The sequence below is a fragment of the Haemaphysalis longicornis genome, unplaced genomic scaffold (assembly GCF_048455015.1).
Source record: "Haemaphysalis longicornis isolate Haplotype H1 unplaced genomic scaffold, Haemaphysalis longicornis Haplotype H1 scaffold_2, whole genome shotgun sequence".
NCBI lineage: Eukaryota > Metazoa > Arthropoda > Arachnida > Ixodida > Ixodidae > Haemaphysalis > Haemaphysalis longicornis.
The window spans coordinates 100,609,349-100,626,057 of NW_027526295.1; the positions used below are offsets into that span (position 1 = coordinate 100,609,349).

Genomic DNA, 16,709 nt, shown 5'->3' on the forward strand with positions numbered 1-16,709 from the left:
GAAGTGCCACCCTAACTTGAAAAAATAAAAATGCCGATGTGCACTAGTTATGTGCACGGAGTAAAACGGAATTACTTTGTATCGCCACGTTGTATCGCCACGTTGGCGCTACACTGGCCTCAGCGCCACCACTCCTGCCACTGCTCTGCCCTACTATAGTAGAAATTGTCATGACGTCAGCACTGTCCTGCCTCATACTAGGCTAGTAGGCTGTCAACAATGTAAGGGAGAATTAACACACAAAACACCACCGCAATGTCGAAACTTTTACACCGGCGCTAGTTTGACCACCTTCGCTACCAGAGCCGCTGCCACGGTATCTTTATGAGGTCGTGACATAATGTTTGGCGACAGCTTTTCCTGCTTCCTAATTACAGCGTCATCCTTGCAGCCTTCATTAACTGGCCGCTTGCTTGCACATGCTTTCGCAGCATGTCCCATTGCGAGGTGTTGTGCGACCGCGTGGCCGTCATAGAGGACGGCAAGATCGAAGCCATGGGCGACACGCTGCAAATGAACCAGAAGTACGGGCGCAGCTACGTGGTCTCCATACGGCTGCCCCTGGAGCGCCGCTTCGACTACATGCTGCAATATCACATCGGGGAGAGCATGCAGGAGGCCTTCCACCAGTGCACCTTCTGCTACAACTACAAGGTACCGCGGGCCACTTGCGTAGAATCAGAAGCTGCATTTCCGATACATTTGATACATTTTTACAGCGAAACTGTTGAGCAAATCGTTTGTGCACAATGTCAGTAGTTTTAAAAATACAACGAAAGTGCTCAGTTCTCGTTCACGCGTGCCTCAAGCACACGTTTGTCCAGCCAAGCATACCAACATAGGAAGATTGACTAACATTGGCCCCCAAAAAATTCCACCATTCGCGGTATCGCGGCAATAATTGCCCGGAATGAGAAAGACACGTCATAGTGTACACCCATTGGTCGTTCGTTATCGTGCGTCATGTGTATGCGCTCCGTATCGTTAAAGAGCCGCGACTTGAATGTCTAAGATGCTGTAGGTGATCATTGACTCTACATGGCCCGGCCACGAATAGTTCGAACAGGCAAAGAAGAGGCCGCGCTTCGAGAGGCTCGACATGTAAATCATCCAATAGAGACGGTAAGTCGCGCTTGCAGAATTGCGTACGAAAACAGATACCAGAAAGACGACCACACTCTGGCTTTGCTCAAGATAGGGTCATTCAAATAAAATGCCACTGACATCAACCATGGCCCCACAATCATAAAACTCAACTGTGTCCTTCAACGATCCCCTACAGCAGTTTCGCCATTCAAGTTTCGCGCGCGAGTGCAAACTTCCATCATCTTTTTTCTACCGGAGAGCTTTTCTCGGAGAGATTTGCTTGCTTGTTTTATTGCACGAGCATCGCCCGGTTGGTATATTTATAATGGGGGAAACGCGATGATTTGATTGGGTCTTTCGAGGTGCGCACTGCAAGTCACAGGATCACCTTGCTCAATGCCGGTTCCACGATGAAAACATTGCGAAAACGCGCGCTACCTGCTCCACTACCGATAGAGGTTAATAGCAGCTTGTTTGCCGCGAAGCATGCAACTGGAAGAGTTCTCTACGAAATCTAAATTAAATATGAGGTCACTATTCCAACTGGCGTTGTTTGTTTTAGTCATCCTAGTTGACTGAGCTTTGATCAGAGCTTCGGTGCGCTTTGTGCGAACGTTGTGGGTTCAAACCCCACCAAATCAGAACGTTTTCTTTGTTTTCTAACTTTCTGAAACGCGTATGGGACCTAAAAATATTACAATTTCCTTAAGCCCTCGTAGCTGTTCTGAATTGTGGGTCCTTACTATCACCATTCAGTGGTCGTATACTATACCTCAGGAGTTTCATTTTGTTGTTATCTATTCATTCATAAAATATTTCCTAATGACCCAACAGGGAGGTAATTAATGATGAGATGTTCATTCTGCCGATATGCGGTGGCGATTGGGAACCCAAGCGTCCGGGCTAGGGTTGATTTCGCAGGAGGCTCAACAGGACCATGGTTATAGGTTCTTGCAGATGATGGCCAAATTCAGTTCACGAATTCGAGACGTAGTTAGTACAATAAAAAGTGAGATTTATTCAAAACAAAACTATTCAAAATACTCAACATTATCATCATCATCAGCGTGCTCAGGACCACTGCGGGACGAAGACTTCTCCTGTCGATCTCCCACAGCTCCTGTACTGCGCAGTGCTAGTCCATTCTTTGCCTCCAATTTTGACAATCTCTTGTCAACACCGAGTTATTAGCATTCCCCTTCTTCTAAGCTTGTCTCTCAGAGCTCAATATGTTACCCTTGTGATCCATCGGTTGTCATGTCACCTAAGTACGTGGCCAGCATGACTGACATTTTTTATATATCAACTATGATACCCTCTACTCGAGTTTGTTCTCTGAACCAAAAAACTCGTTCTTTCTCCCTTAGCGTAATTCCGTATGAAGAGTGCACACCAGCCATACTAATGCTGTGCGGGATTTCTTTTTCGGAGTTCGCATCACCACAGAAAATCTGATCGAGGTGGTTATGTGTCCCGCTTGTTCTAGCATTTTGTTGGATATGCTAAACAGGACGCTTTCATTAACTATTTAAAGTAAAACTAACGACATTCCCGCGTAAAATATTGCAGAGATTATGGAGACGCTGGAAATAGGAGGAAGCCTCAGAGTACCTAAAAAGAAGCTAGTTTTCAGCAAAGAATGTACGCACTCAGGAATAACCACGGTAATATTACACACAACCTGGACGAGATAAATATAGTAATGGAACTGTTTTTCACCAGAGATATCCTATGAAGCATACAGGCTAAGCTCGTGGAGGCTCAATAGTAAACAAAGACACACTTCAAAAGGCTCTCAAGGGCACGAAAAACGAAAAAGCTGCAGGTGACGACGGTATAACCGTGGATCTTTTAAAGGAGGGAAGAAATATTGCACTGGAAGAGCTTTCTGCACTGTTTTCAGAATGCTTTTCTCTAAAAGTTCCCGTAGCCTGAGAAAACACCCACATGAGTCTACTTCGAAAAAGTGGATACTAAACACCTGACCAACTGCAAACCCACCAGCCTGCTCTCAGTTGTGTACAACCTGTAGACCAACGTAATACTCGGCCGAATACGTGACAGCGTAGATTCACAAAAGCGTAGAGAGCAGGCCGGGATTACGAAAACATAATAATATATCACATCCACGTCATCAATCAAGTGATAGAAAAAATACACCGAGTAGTATAAATTCCTTTACATGGAATTTATAGACTATGAGTAAGCATTTATTCGGTAAGCATTGATAGACCAAGGAATATCGGAGACCTACATAACACTTCTCGACAACATATCTGAAGAATGCACGGGCAGGATAATTTTTCACAAGTTGAAACATCCTCATTCGAAAGGGTGAACGAGAGGGTGATATCAGCTTGCCAAAACTGTTCACAACAAACACCGGATTACGGATAAATGTAGAAGGTTTTAGCCATCTGCGGTTCGGACACGACATAGTCTGCAGCCCTAACAAGCTGCCATAGCAGACGAAATTGTCTGCTCCTGCAGCTCCCGTACGTGCGTAAGGGTGGGACTATGTCGCAAGCACAGGTTCCACGGAATCATCTGCCACACAAATAGCCGCCACGGCTTACAGGCGAAAGTCCCGGTCGCTACACGCCCAAACAATCACAAGGCGGGGGGGGGGGGGGGGGCGGCCGGTGGTATTAACGCGCATTGGCACTGAAAGGGAGGGGGTGGCGGTTAATACTTGGCACGCGAATAAACATTTCTATGAAAGCAGGATTAGCTCAAAGGTGCTCGGCAGACACTGGTCACCTTCCCGGTTGGGAAACAATCCGTTTAGTGAGTCGAATGTTGCGCAACGCATGACGAGATTGCGATGGTGATCAACTCATTTTTGTTCCTGCACTTGCGAATGCCCCGAGCTCAACGGGAACCGCTTAAGTGAGTTATTTGTCCACACCGACTGTCACCCATTGACAAATCTGGAAAATTACAGCGCAGTTTTAAGTCTTGTGTGCGGTGCACACAACGCGTCGGCTTTACCTATTGTTCCCACAGATGCGCGGGCTGGAGACGAAAGAGCTCGCAAATGACCGTCTATAGGGTATGTTGGCAGTTGAGGTACACAACACGGCAAAGCCAGGTGAGGTACGTAGCACAAATAAACAGCAAACAACGTCAAGGAACACAGTTTCTACATTGAAATCCTGTTGGATGTACGCTATGTTAAGAATAACGAGCGTTAAGAAATTACAGGTTTATTTTCGCAAGTCCCGCGCTTCATAGCTCCCACAGTACCGTCGCTCACACAAACGTCGCACCGCACCACACCGCAGTCAACGTGCACTGTCCCTTATACCTGCCATACTCTCCGAATACCGATGCCGATGGGATCGATGGCGATGCCCCTTTCGATGTGTCCCCTGCCGCCTGACAAAGCACACAAGAAAAAAACAGATCTCACGCAAGACGTAGAATATTAATTGTTACAAAAATCAACGCCAAATGGGCACACAATAAATACCACTGGAAGCCAAAACGAACAAACATACAAAATATTCTCGTTATTTATTTATAATGTCGTAGCATATGCCTGAGATTTGGTGGCTTCGATAAGTGGCAATGTGTGACTTTTGGCGGGGAATTCAAATCAACAATAGTGCTCGCTAATTATGATTCACAATAAATTTAGGATTATATTTTACGTGCTTTACCTGGAACGTGTGGTCACGTCGGGGATAAATGGCTGGTAACGAAGAAAAGTCGTCATAAATAGCAAATTGTCTTTCTACTCTACAGTATTCAAATACATGTTTGGGCGTAAAAATAATCACTATTTTCTTCTGAGCTATTGCTGCCACGTAATCTGGATGTTCGTGCCATCACCATTCCGTTGCCGTAAACTACGTACAGCCTAAATTTATTTATTTACTGTTATTGATTCAATTGCTTGTTTTTGCTTGTTTGTTATAGAGAGCACCATAAACGCTCTAACTAGCATAGTATTAAAAAGACGCTTGCGCCAGGTAAGAAAAAAACCAAGATATCTCAAGAGGTATACCTTTTAATGCCAGATGACATATTTTGAAAACTACTGCGGCGACGCATTTCAATGTAGTGGTACTTCTGAGGGAAAGCTGAAATACTTTTCACACGAATAAGTTGGAGGCGGAATTATGTAGTTTATCGCGCTCTAAGTCGAAATAACCCAATGATTTTTATCATACGTAAGTCCAACCATCATCTACATCTGTCAAACGCGGAGTGCATTTGATAAACCGGCGCTCTTCGTCGTGACGCCTCTGATTGGTCGCACCCTTCATGAGTTCGAAGGGCGACACCCTTTCGCTGCGCGGGCTGCAGGAAGCATTGGGAATGATCGCGCCGTAGCGGCGCTTGCATTTTCGGTGATTTAGTTTCTAGTTCACTGCTTGCACGTGAATACAAGTTCATTTTCCAACTTTGCCGCGCTTTGGTTCCGATATTGTAGCGGTAGAATTTGTTTTACACGACGTATAACACCGAACAGTGGCTTTGTGGCGTCGCCTAGAAGGTTTCGTCAGAACATTTTTAAACTGATCAACCAGCATAGGCCGTTTCGGTTGGTACTGTCTCAACTGTTTGTTAATATGAGAAACCATTTATGCCTAAGATTGAGTGGCGTTTCATAAAACATGTACAAACAAAACGCAGGCTCGTCCCGTGCGTGAAAATATAGCATTCGTGCGCATACACGTAATGAGGGACAGCACTTATGTTACCAGTACAAGTATAAACCATGAAGCGGTCTAGGCTGCCCAGTTTCCTCTGGCCGTTGTCCCCTATCGCACCCCCCCCCTTACTCGCCCTTAGCGGCGCTATGAGTCCTCCACTTTCCCTGCACTTGCTCGATGAGTGGCATCTTCCTGTCTGACCTACAATTGTTCTCAAAACCTACGGGTGCCTGCGCAGCATTAGTGGCTCCAGTGGAGCTTGATTCTCGCATGCGCCTTTCGTATTATGTTATCAGACAAGACATTATGTTATCAGATATTATGTTATGTATTATGCGAAGACAAGGACGATGCAGTTGTCTTGAATGAGAAACACGTTTATTGGAGCGAACTTGTGCTCCCCTAACAACTCAAAAAAATACAGAGGCGGCGAAGCAGCGGACAACAAAGTGACTTGCACAGGCGAGTGTCGTCGAATCGAATGCTCCGGCGTCCGCACTGCAGGCTTTTTATCTTTCGGCGCGCGTGGTTCTCGAAACGTCGATTCGCATCGAGAACATAGTAGATCCAAGAAGATAATTCTGGGCTGTTCACGTTAGATCGGAATGCTCTCCCTATCACGACAGATAACACATGCGGCACAGAAAGAAAGAATGGAACACGCGCTTCCCTTGGCGCAGAGATAACACAGACCGGCGCAGCCGGGCGGTAAAAGCAAAACACAAATAAACAAACCCAATGTATGGTTCGCGGCATTACCCCCATTCTAAGAGTGCATCGACCCGATACTAACATAAGCGACAGTTCGAAAATAAAAATAAAATTCGTTATCGACCGTAGAAAGGTTTTAAGCGAACCACGTGGACGACTTCGGGCCGCGTGCGTCGTCGTGATGTTCCGGAATCACCATCGGGGATCACCTCGTAGGTAAGTTGGCCGACACGTCGTAGAATCTGGTAGGGTCCGAAATACCGTCGCAGGAGCTTCTCACTGAGTCCGCGTCGTCGGATGGGAGTCCAAACACACACACGATCCCCTGGTTGGTACTCGGCGTCTCGGCGTCGGAGGGTGTAGCGGCCCGCATCCACCAGCTGCTGGTCCGTTATACGCACTCGAGCGAGCTGGCGGGCCTCCTCCGCACGTTGAAGATATCCGTGGACGTCGGCGTTGAGGTCGTCGTCTTCTACATGCGGAAGCATGGCGTCGAGCATCGTAGTCGGCCTTCTACCGTAGACAAGCTCGAACGGCGTCAGCTGCGTCGTCTCCTGGATAGCGGTGTTGTACACAAACGTGACATACGGGAGCACTTCGTCCCAAGTCTTATGTTCAACGTCAACGTACATTGACAGCATATCTGCGATTGTCTTGTTCAGACGTTCTGTTAGTCCGTTCGTTTGGGGGTGGTACGCCGTCGTTCTTCGGTGATCCGTGTTGCTGTAGCGTAATACTCCTTGCATCAGCTCCGCAGTAAATGCCGTTCCGCGGTCGGTGATTAGTACTTCCGGGGCTCCATGTCGCAGCACAACTTGGCTTATAAAGAACTTTGCCACTTCTTGTGCAGTCCCCCTCAGAAGAGCGGCGGTCTCTGCGTAGCGCCTCATGTAGTCTGTCGCTACGACAATCCACTTGTTCTATGATCGTGACGTAGGGAACGGGCCTAAAAGGTCCATTCCAATCTGTTGAAATGGTCTCGAAGGGATTGCGATCGGTTGCAGAAGTCCGGCGGGTCTTGTCGGCGGCGTTTTTCGTCGCTGGCAGTCACGGCAGCTCCGGACGTAGTGGGTGACATCAGAGGTAAGGCCGGGCCAGTAGTACCTCGCCTTGATTTTTCCAATAGTGCGGGCTGTGCCGAGATGTCCGGAAGACGGGTCGTCGTGGCACGCTTCCAAAATTTCGTCACGAAGGTCCGCGGGGATGACGAGAAGGTAATTCGCTCTTGTTCCGGGGCTGAACTTCTTCTTCACGAGGACGGAGTTTCTGAGGCTGAATGCTGGTAAGCTCCGTTTGAAGGTCCGAGGAACGGCAACGTTGCATCCCTCGAGGTACTCGATTATGACGCGTAAGTCGGGGTCGGCACGCTGCTGGGCGGCTATGTCGCTCTCCGTCACGATCCCGAAGAACGCGCTGTCTTCATCAGCGTCTTGTGGTGGTGGGTCGACGGGGGCGCGGGACAGGCAGTCGGCGTCCGAGTGTTTCCTGCCGGATTTATAAACGACTCTAACGTCGAACTCCTGCAGGCGCAAGCTCCACCGCCCAAGACGGCCAGGGGGGTCCTTCAAATTGGCGAGCCAACACAGCGCATGGTGGTCTGTTACAACCTTGAATGGCCTTCCATACACGTATGGGCGAAATTTTGAAATCGCCCATATAATAGCCAGGCACTCTTTCTCAGAGGCAGAATAGTTTTTCTCCTCCTTCGACAGACCACGGCTGGCATAGGCGATTACCCTTTCGCAGCCGCTTTGCTTTTGGACAAGGACGGCACCCAAGCCTATATCACTGGCGTCCGTGTGAATTTCCGTTTCGGCATTTTCGTCGAAATGAGCGAGCACGGGCGGGCTTTGCAGGCGTTTTTGCAGCTCGCAGAATGCTTTTTCTTGGTCGTTTTCCCAGCTGAAAGGGGTGCTATCTTTCGTCAAGCGCGTGAGTGGCTCTGCAATGCGTGCGAAGTTTGCGACGAAGCGCCGGTAGTATGCGCACAGTCCGAGAAATCTTCGCACGCCCTTCTTGTCTTTCGGCCTTGGGAAGTTCGCAATGGCTGAAGTTTTTGCCGGGTCAGGTAGGACTCCCGCGGCGTTGACGACGTGGCCCAAGAACTTCAGTTCCCCGTATGCGAAACGGCACTTTTCAGGCTTCAGCGTCAACCCCGACGTACGAATGGCCTCGAGTACACACTCCAACCTTGCAAGGTGTTCGTCGAAAGTCCGGGCGAATACCACTACGTCGTCGAGGTATACGAGGCAGGAGTGCCACTTAAGGCCAGCTAGCACAGCGTCCATGACTCTTTGAAACGTCGCTGGTGCTGTGCACAGCCCAAACGGCATCACCTTGAACTCGTATAGGCCGTCTGGGGTTATAAATGCAGTCTTCTCTCGGTCTCTCTCGTCCACTTCAATTTGCCAGTAGCCGGTCTTCAGGTCCACCGATCTGAAGTACTTCGCGTGGCAGAGGTGGTCGAGGGCGTCGTCGATTTGGGGGAGGGGGTACACGTCCTTTTTCGTGATTTTGTTCAGTCGCCGGTAGTCAACACAAAACCTTAATGTGCCGTCTTTTTTCTTTACGAGTACGACGGGCGCAGCCCAGGGGCTTTTGGATGGCTGTATAATGTCGTCGCTGAGCATGTCGTCGACTTGAGTCCGGATGGCTTCCCGTTCGTGTGAAGAGACGCGGTAGGGTGACTGTCGGGTAGGTCGGGCTCCATCTTCGGTTATTATTCGGTGCTTCGCTAGAGGGGTCTGACGTAGTCTTGCGCTCGACGAAAAACATTCGCTATAGCGACGCAGCCAAGCCAATAATTTCTTCCGTTGTTCTTGCGGTAGCACCGGATTGACGTCGAAGGGCTGCGGGAGCTTGAAGGTTTCTACGGGTGTGCGTTCAAAGTCGGCGACCGCGATCACATCACTTGCTTCTTGCGCTTCTTCGAGGAATGCAATTGCCGCGCCCTTGTTTAAATACTGGTACTCCTCGGTGAAATTAGTAACCAGAATGTGGGATTGGTGTTCCTTGAAGCGCGCAATGCCTCTTGCGACCGACACACCACGGTCGAGAAGCACCCTTTGATCAGTGTCTACGATAGCGTCGACGTCAGGAGCAGCATCTTCACAGTAGACTGCAACCATCAAGCTTGCGCGGGGTGGCAGGGTGACATGATCATCGGCAATCCTTACAGCAGCCCGTCGTTCGGGGTTCGGTTCCGGCGTCATGGAGTGATTGGGGGAAAAAGTTATTGACTTGGTCTGCAGATCGATTATTGCACCGTTGTCCATCAAAAAGTCCATTCCAAGAATTACGTCGCGGGAGAAGTTAGGCAGAATGACGAACGCCGCAGGGTACGTTGTGCCGTCAATGGTGACGCGCGATGTGCACGTTCCACTTGGCGTCACGAGGTGTCCTCCTGCTGTACGTATGTGCGGACCGCCCCATCTGCTCATAACTTTCTTCAGTTTAGACGCAAATGGTCCGCTCATTACCGAATAGTCAGCTCCCGTGTCTACGAGGGCGACTACGTCAAAACCGTCGATGGACACCTTGACGTCAGATGCAGTCTTCCTCGAGTTCCGGGTTCGTCGGGGCGGCGTATCTCTGCTTGTACGTGTTGACGGTCGGGCAGTGTGCATCGTCGTTGTCGTCGTCTTCTCAACGGACGTCTCGGTCAGGTCGGGTACGCGTCGCGCCGTGTAGCTGTCGTCGTGTTCAGGAGTCCCGCTAGGGCTAGGTCGGGTCGTCGGGATGAGGGCATGTCGTGAATGATGGTCTTCAGCGAGTCGCTGCGTGGTTGGAGGGTTTTCATTTTTCCGCCGTTGTGCAACTTTACCTCCCCAAGTTGCTGCTTTTAGTTTCCCCCGCGTGGGCTGGGGGACCTTCCACGTGAGAAGTCAGCAGTGCTGCGGCGGTTCGGTGACTGAGACGGGTAGGGCGACGGTGAACGGTTGAAGCGGGCTGGTCCTCGGTTGGTGTTGGAGAGGTATTCTTCGATCTCAGCAGGGCGCTGGCCGTATCGGGGGCGTTGGGCGTCGACGGAGAACCCTCGCAAACCGAGCCTCTTGTAGGGACAGCGACGGTAGATGTGGTCAGCCTCTCCGCAGTGGTAGCACAGCGGGCGATTATCGGGCGTTCGCCACACGTCGGTCTTCCTTGGCGTCTGGTATTGGTCTACAGGGCGTCGGGCGGGCGGCGTTGGACGGCGGTATGGCTCGGCCTCTTGACGACGGGTTGGAGCAAGGCGGGGTTGACGAACAGCCGAGGAGTAGGTCATGGCTTGTGGTTCGCGGGGTGCTTCCGACGGCGTAGAAGTTCCCAGTGCGTTTTGGACTTCTTCTCGGATTACGTCGGTCAGGGAAGCCACTTGACGTTGCCGCGTCGTTGGAAAAAGCTTCCGAAGCTCCTCCCTGACCACTGCTCGGATGGTCTCTCGCAATGTATCGGAGCTTCCATTTGCGGCACCGATGGTCTCCGAGGACAGCGCGTTGACAGGGCGGTCGTACTGCCTCGTTCGAATTTCTAGCGTCTTCTCCATCGCGGCCGCCTCAGACGCGAATTCCGCCACTGTCTTCGGAGGGTTACGGACTAGACAAGCAAAAAGCTCTTGCTTCACTCCTCGCATTAGAAACCTGAGCTTCTTTTCCTCGGTCATTTCTGTGTCCGCACGACAAAAAAGTCGCTTCATCTCCTCAACAAAAATCACGACTCCTTCGTTGGGGTGCTGCGTTCGAGTTTCAAGCAAAAGCGCAGCTCGCTCTGTTCTCACCACGGTAGTGAAGGTCTTAAGGAACTCCCTCTTAAATTGAGTCCAGTCGGTCAAAGAGCTCTCATGGTTCTCGAACCAAGTTCGAGCAGCATCTTCTAAGTAAAAGAAGACATGCCGAAAAGTTTATTCGTCGTCCCACCTGTTGAAGATGCGGACGCGCTCCAGCTTCTCCAACCATTATTCGGGGTCTTCAGTGCGGCTCCCCGGAACGATGGCGGTTCTCGGGGCTGCTGCAGGATGATTGGCGACGTTGTTTCTTGCACCATGGTGTTGGTTGCAGCGTTCCTTCTCTTGGGCCCTTCTGGCAGAAGACCGAACTCGGGTAGCAATCCTTGCAGTCGGGGGCTTTCTCTGGTTGGACTGGCTTGGCGGCTTCGAGATGTCGTAGAGAGCATAAAGGCTTAGTTCCCAGCACCTTCGCCAGATGTCGCGAAGACAAGGACGATGCAGTTGTCTTGAATGAGAAACACGTTTATTGGAGCGAACTTGTGCTCCCCTAACAACTAAAAAAAATACAGAGGCGGCGAAGCAGCGGACAACAAAGTGACTTGCACAGGCGAGTGTCGTCGAATCGAATGCTCCGGCGTCCGCACTGCAGGCTTTTTATCTTTCGGCGCGCGTGGTTCTCGAAACGTCGATTCGCATCGATAACATAGTAGATCCAAGAAGATTATTCTGGGCTGTTCACGTTAGATCGGAATGCTCTCCCTATCACGACAGATAACACATGCGGCACAGAAAGAAAGAATGGAACACGCGCTTCCCTTGGCGCAGAGATAACACAGACCGGCGCAGCCGGGCGGTAAAAGCAAAACACAAATAAACAAACCCAATGTATGGTTCGCGGCAATATAATACCGTAGCCACGTTATAATAGACCAACCTGACAACGCAGTTAGAATGCAGGTACGTTACTCTTGGAAACAATGACTGAGGGTGCGTGATAATAAATCTTTGCCTTCTTCACCATGTCTATATGGTAAAACAAAAACCTCTGGTCAAACAAAGGCGGTACACTCTTCGCTCCTGCTTTTTTGTATTCTCATCGTGATTTCTGGGCCATTCTGTGTTGGGTTGTTTCCTATAAACTAATATCTTTGGAGTACAGCTGAGGTTCAGTGGCAACAAGTGCCTGCCAGGTTATAATATGCAGGCACACAGTATAAACAGCCCCTAAGATAACGCAGCCCACCTTTGTCCAAGAATTATACCCCCTTAGGCACTCGCAAATTACGGTACTTGGGGGATTTAGGCGGTACTTCCCCATTGCAGCCAATATCTTCTCGCTCAATGTCCACTTGCAAAACACGTAGTATTGTGGGCTTGGTTAGTTTACTTGTTAGGAATACTATTTAGTTATTAGCAGAAAGAGAAGCTATATCACGATTGGAATCTTGTTTTATTTTCGCTAGAAGTTGGGATTTTCAATACAGTTCTAAGCCCTGCTGCGAAAAAAAACAACACGTTTAAATTATAATGTTTCCTCAACAAATGGGACTTTCCTTTTTTCTGGAACAGGAACAAAACATTCCAGGTGAGAGTAGAGCAGAATTCAACATCCTTCATATATTTAGCATTAGAAGAAAACATTGTTGTCTGACGCCGTAAAACACAGTACAGCGTTTTCCAAAGCATCCAACGTAGGGTAGTTTATTCATTGTCATCAAATTCGACCACCTCGGCTGGCACTTATGCATGCTTTAAAACATCACGACAAAGTATTATCCCGCTTAGGCTCGTTATGATGAAACAGCGCAAACTAAACGGGGTGAGAGACAACTATACAACACGAGTGGAACTAACAAGTACAGTTCTATTGAAAATCATGAACACATAGTATGATTGTAGCCAAGTTTCCAACCTTGTTTCATCCTGCTTAGGAACACCCCATGGTAACCGATGTCTGGTTCGGAGTTTCTGCATAGTTTTTCAACACAGAAATTGTACAAGTAAGTGCTACCAATACCACTAAAAAAAACCAATTGCATTCTCCGTGTGCCAAGCCTCTTTAAGAAACATGGCGAAAAAAAGCGTAGTCTAGTAATTACGTTTCCCGGCCATTTTTTGTCTCCGCTTTTCTCGCTTCCGGCAGAGCGCGCCAAGATAGGGACGGAGAATCGGGCCATGTTCGTTTTTGTATTTCGCCGATTCTATTGCAGGTATTTCAAGCATATATGGTACAAGAAAACTATTCAATGTGGACTCGATGGTGGCTAACTTTTCTTTTCATTCTAAACCCTCTTAATCTTCCCCTTCGAGTACGCTTAATGGCTTAGTTCGTCGAACAGTGGTAAACGTGAAACTTCACACCGATGCGATAAGACTTGCAAAAGGCAGATAACATAATCAGAAATCCAAATGTCAATGCCATAGAGGGCAAAACGAATGAATATACTATTTTTTTTTCAGAAATATAGTACGTTTATATACGCTGTTTTCTCGAGAAATGTGAGAGGAGTCTCCACTCGACATCGCTAATTTTGATGGAAATTTTGTATACGCTCTTGGTACACAGGGAGTAACATATCTGTAGTATAATCTCCATATCTGTAGTATAATCTCCACTCGGATTATATGCCCGTCGGACGAGCAGCATGAAATTCGAAACTTTTACCACTTTAAAATTGTTGTACCTATCACCGCACGTTATGTTTTCTTTGGAGACTTTCTATACTTTCAAATAATAAGAAGTAGTCATGTTTATTTTTAAATAAAACTTTTTCAATAACAAAACTACGTTTACCTTGTTTAGAACTTTCTGAAATGTCGGGGACGTTTCTCGGAATCTAGGTAAACTGGAAGCTCAATTTGCTTAGTGGTATTTCTCTACCTTCTTTCCATCCTCCATGCGAATTCATGTTCATGTAGAAAAATAGTTTCACTTTGGGAAATGCACTGCACTGATTGACAATCGCGTATTTGTATCTTATTTTAAAACCAATACAAAAAGCCTTTCACCGAATTTTTTAAACTTTTACAAATCGAAGAAAAATTTTAATCTATCAAAAACATAAAAACGTGTAGCACTAATTTCGCAGTTCCATAGCTACAAAGCCGGAAATAAGACCTTATAGATTTGCAGCTATACTTTGTGATATGTCAGTGGAATTTAATGTATGCAGAATAACCAACGCATCATTCTTGCTGTTCACTGGCGCAGGGCGTGATGAACTTCACCGTGGGCACCACGTACACCAGCTGGAACGAGTTGTTTAGCAAGATGACCGCCATCCAGCGCGACCACGAGCTCCCCGAGTTCTCAGTGGGGGATATCACCCTCGAGCACATCTTCGTCGGGCTCGCGCGCCGCCAGATCCTCTTCGCGGGCGTCCGGCCGCACAGCTACCTTAGCGGCGCCCCCTCGCAGGCTGCCTCGCGAGCCGCGACGCGGCCCGCCTCGACAGCCGTGTCACGGGCCGCCTCGACAGCCGCGTCACGGGCCGCCTCGACAGCCGCGTCACGGGCCGCCTCGACAGCCGCGTCGCGGGCCGCCTCCCAAGCCGCGTCGCGAGCTGCGTCACGAGCGATATCTCCGCCAATCTAACAGCTCGCTAAACGCGTAGCGCAAATGCCGCTACCCCGAATTGCCCATGCCTTTCGCGTACTTGTATGATCACAATGCCCCTTTTTGAGCAAGCGGTACTGTTGACAGTGCCTTCGTTGGACATTTATGGTAATAAAGCCCCATAAAAGTTCCACGCACGCAAAGGTAGCAGACCCATCACAGCCTTTTGTGGGGTCTCCCATTTTCATGTCTGTATTAGCGCTGTGGTGGAATAATAAACTGGTACCACTTTCCCAAATTGTCTGCCATTCAGTGTTGTCGGTGGGGTAACCGCACTGTTAAAAAGATTACCCAGAAAGCAACAAAGTCCGATAAGTTCAGATAGTTTTTCTTGGCCAATCAAACCATTTTTTAATTTTTTGCAGCCTCTCATAACGGCGCTTAATTTTTGCAATAGGATCATTTGGGGATGCAACTTCAATCATGCACACGGCTGTCAAGAAGCGAATCTACAAATACATAAAAAAGGTAAATGATTGCTGATCCAGACAGATTAATTCCTGCGATGCTTGCCAAACTAGACAGTCTCCAAGTGAGATATTATATGCAAAAAAAAATGCTGAATTCCTCATATTCATCGAACAACCAAGTTTGCTGCAAACCCGGAAAAAAGGGATACATTCTAACTGGAACATTTTACCATGCGAGGTGATATACTTTAAACAAGAATACTGCAGAGTGACTCACAGCACTGGAACATTTAATTGCGAAGAACTGGCGCAACTGAACTACCAACAGGGAAAACTACCCCTATCTAGCGAGAATCGTAAACAAATGTAGTAGCCACGGTTAGCAGCGAAACCCGCCGGGTATTCTGAATGATTTAGGCAGTGTTCGCTGTTTGGGTATCGGTCGCGGCGGCCGTGTGTTAGGCAAAAGCAATAACTGTTCTTTCAAGATCACGTTTGTTGCAAATCCGCGAAAGGCATACAAAGAAGTTCATGTTGTGCAAAAAAAATTTAACGTAAACCAAGTAGGGTTCTCAACTTCGGCATCACACGAGACGTCTTCAGATATGTGAATGACTATTTGGTGTTTGGGTACCATCTGCATTTTACTCGGTCTATGTTCTAGGTCTTTGAGCTGCCTACGCGAAAGGGCAAAGGATTGTCCTTTAGTTCTGAGATTTCACAATATGATGCGTTACAATATAACGCTTACTGGTCACATTCCCCTTGATCTGTAAAACCACTGGTAAGTTTACATTCGACACATTAAATGTGTTAAGACCAGGTTGTCCACTTCGTCTTTGGTTCTCGTCAAATCTTGTGCGCATGTCCTGTCCGGATATGTTTCGTGCGAAATTGCCGAATTGGAAGTGGAGGCACGTTGCCCGCGTTTCACCTTCACTTCAGTGTCTCAACGATTGTAAAATTAATTGAAGCGACAACAGAAAGCTGCCCAGAATGCAGCAGCAGTGCTCTCAGATAGGCGAAAAAACTCCCTGCTTTTTCTTGTCTATATCACAGCCTGAAAAAGATTCCCGGCCACTACGACAAAAACGACGCGCTTCGTGAAGCCAAAAAGCTAGAAAGTAAGTGGGCGAATATAGAGAGAATGGTGCAGGAAGGAGAAGCAAGGAGGTTGTCATGTGGTAAAAAGAACCCATACCCGAAGGGTGATTGGCCCGAGAAGAAGATTAGGGAAGAAAAGACAAAGAGAAAGAAGAATCGGAGTACGAGATGCAAGAAGGATTTGGAAGGGGCCAATGAAGAACATACACGGAGTGATTAGAAGGAAGAGGAGGTTATCTGAATAACAAATGGAAGCCTGACACGATAGAATGCGAGGCGAAGAGGAGGACGAGGAAGTTGGTGTGGACAGAGTGGAACGAGGTCTTGGTGGAACGGTGGCAAGTTCGGGCCGTGCCCCACAACGCACCAGCGGCATCGCACCGTTTGGCAGGGGCAGTTCGGAACCACCTATTACC

At 48.4% G+C, this 16,709-nt stretch overlaps 1 protein-coding gene across 1 annotated transcript; it reads left to right on the forward strand.

The window, feature by feature from the left end:
* Window positions 1-432: 432 nt before the first annotated feature.
* On the forward strand, window positions 433-14,913 carry LOC144168190 (uncharacterized). Its single transcript, XM_077697225.1, has 2 exons — window positions 433-654; window positions 14,375-14,913. Exons 1-2 carry the CDS (start codon window positions 433-435, stop codon window positions 14,756-14,758), a joined length of 606 nt encoding a protein of 201 aa, XP_077553351.1. The 3' UTR covers window positions 14,759-14,913.
* The last annotated feature ends 1,796 nt before the right edge of the window (window positions 14,914-16,709 follow it).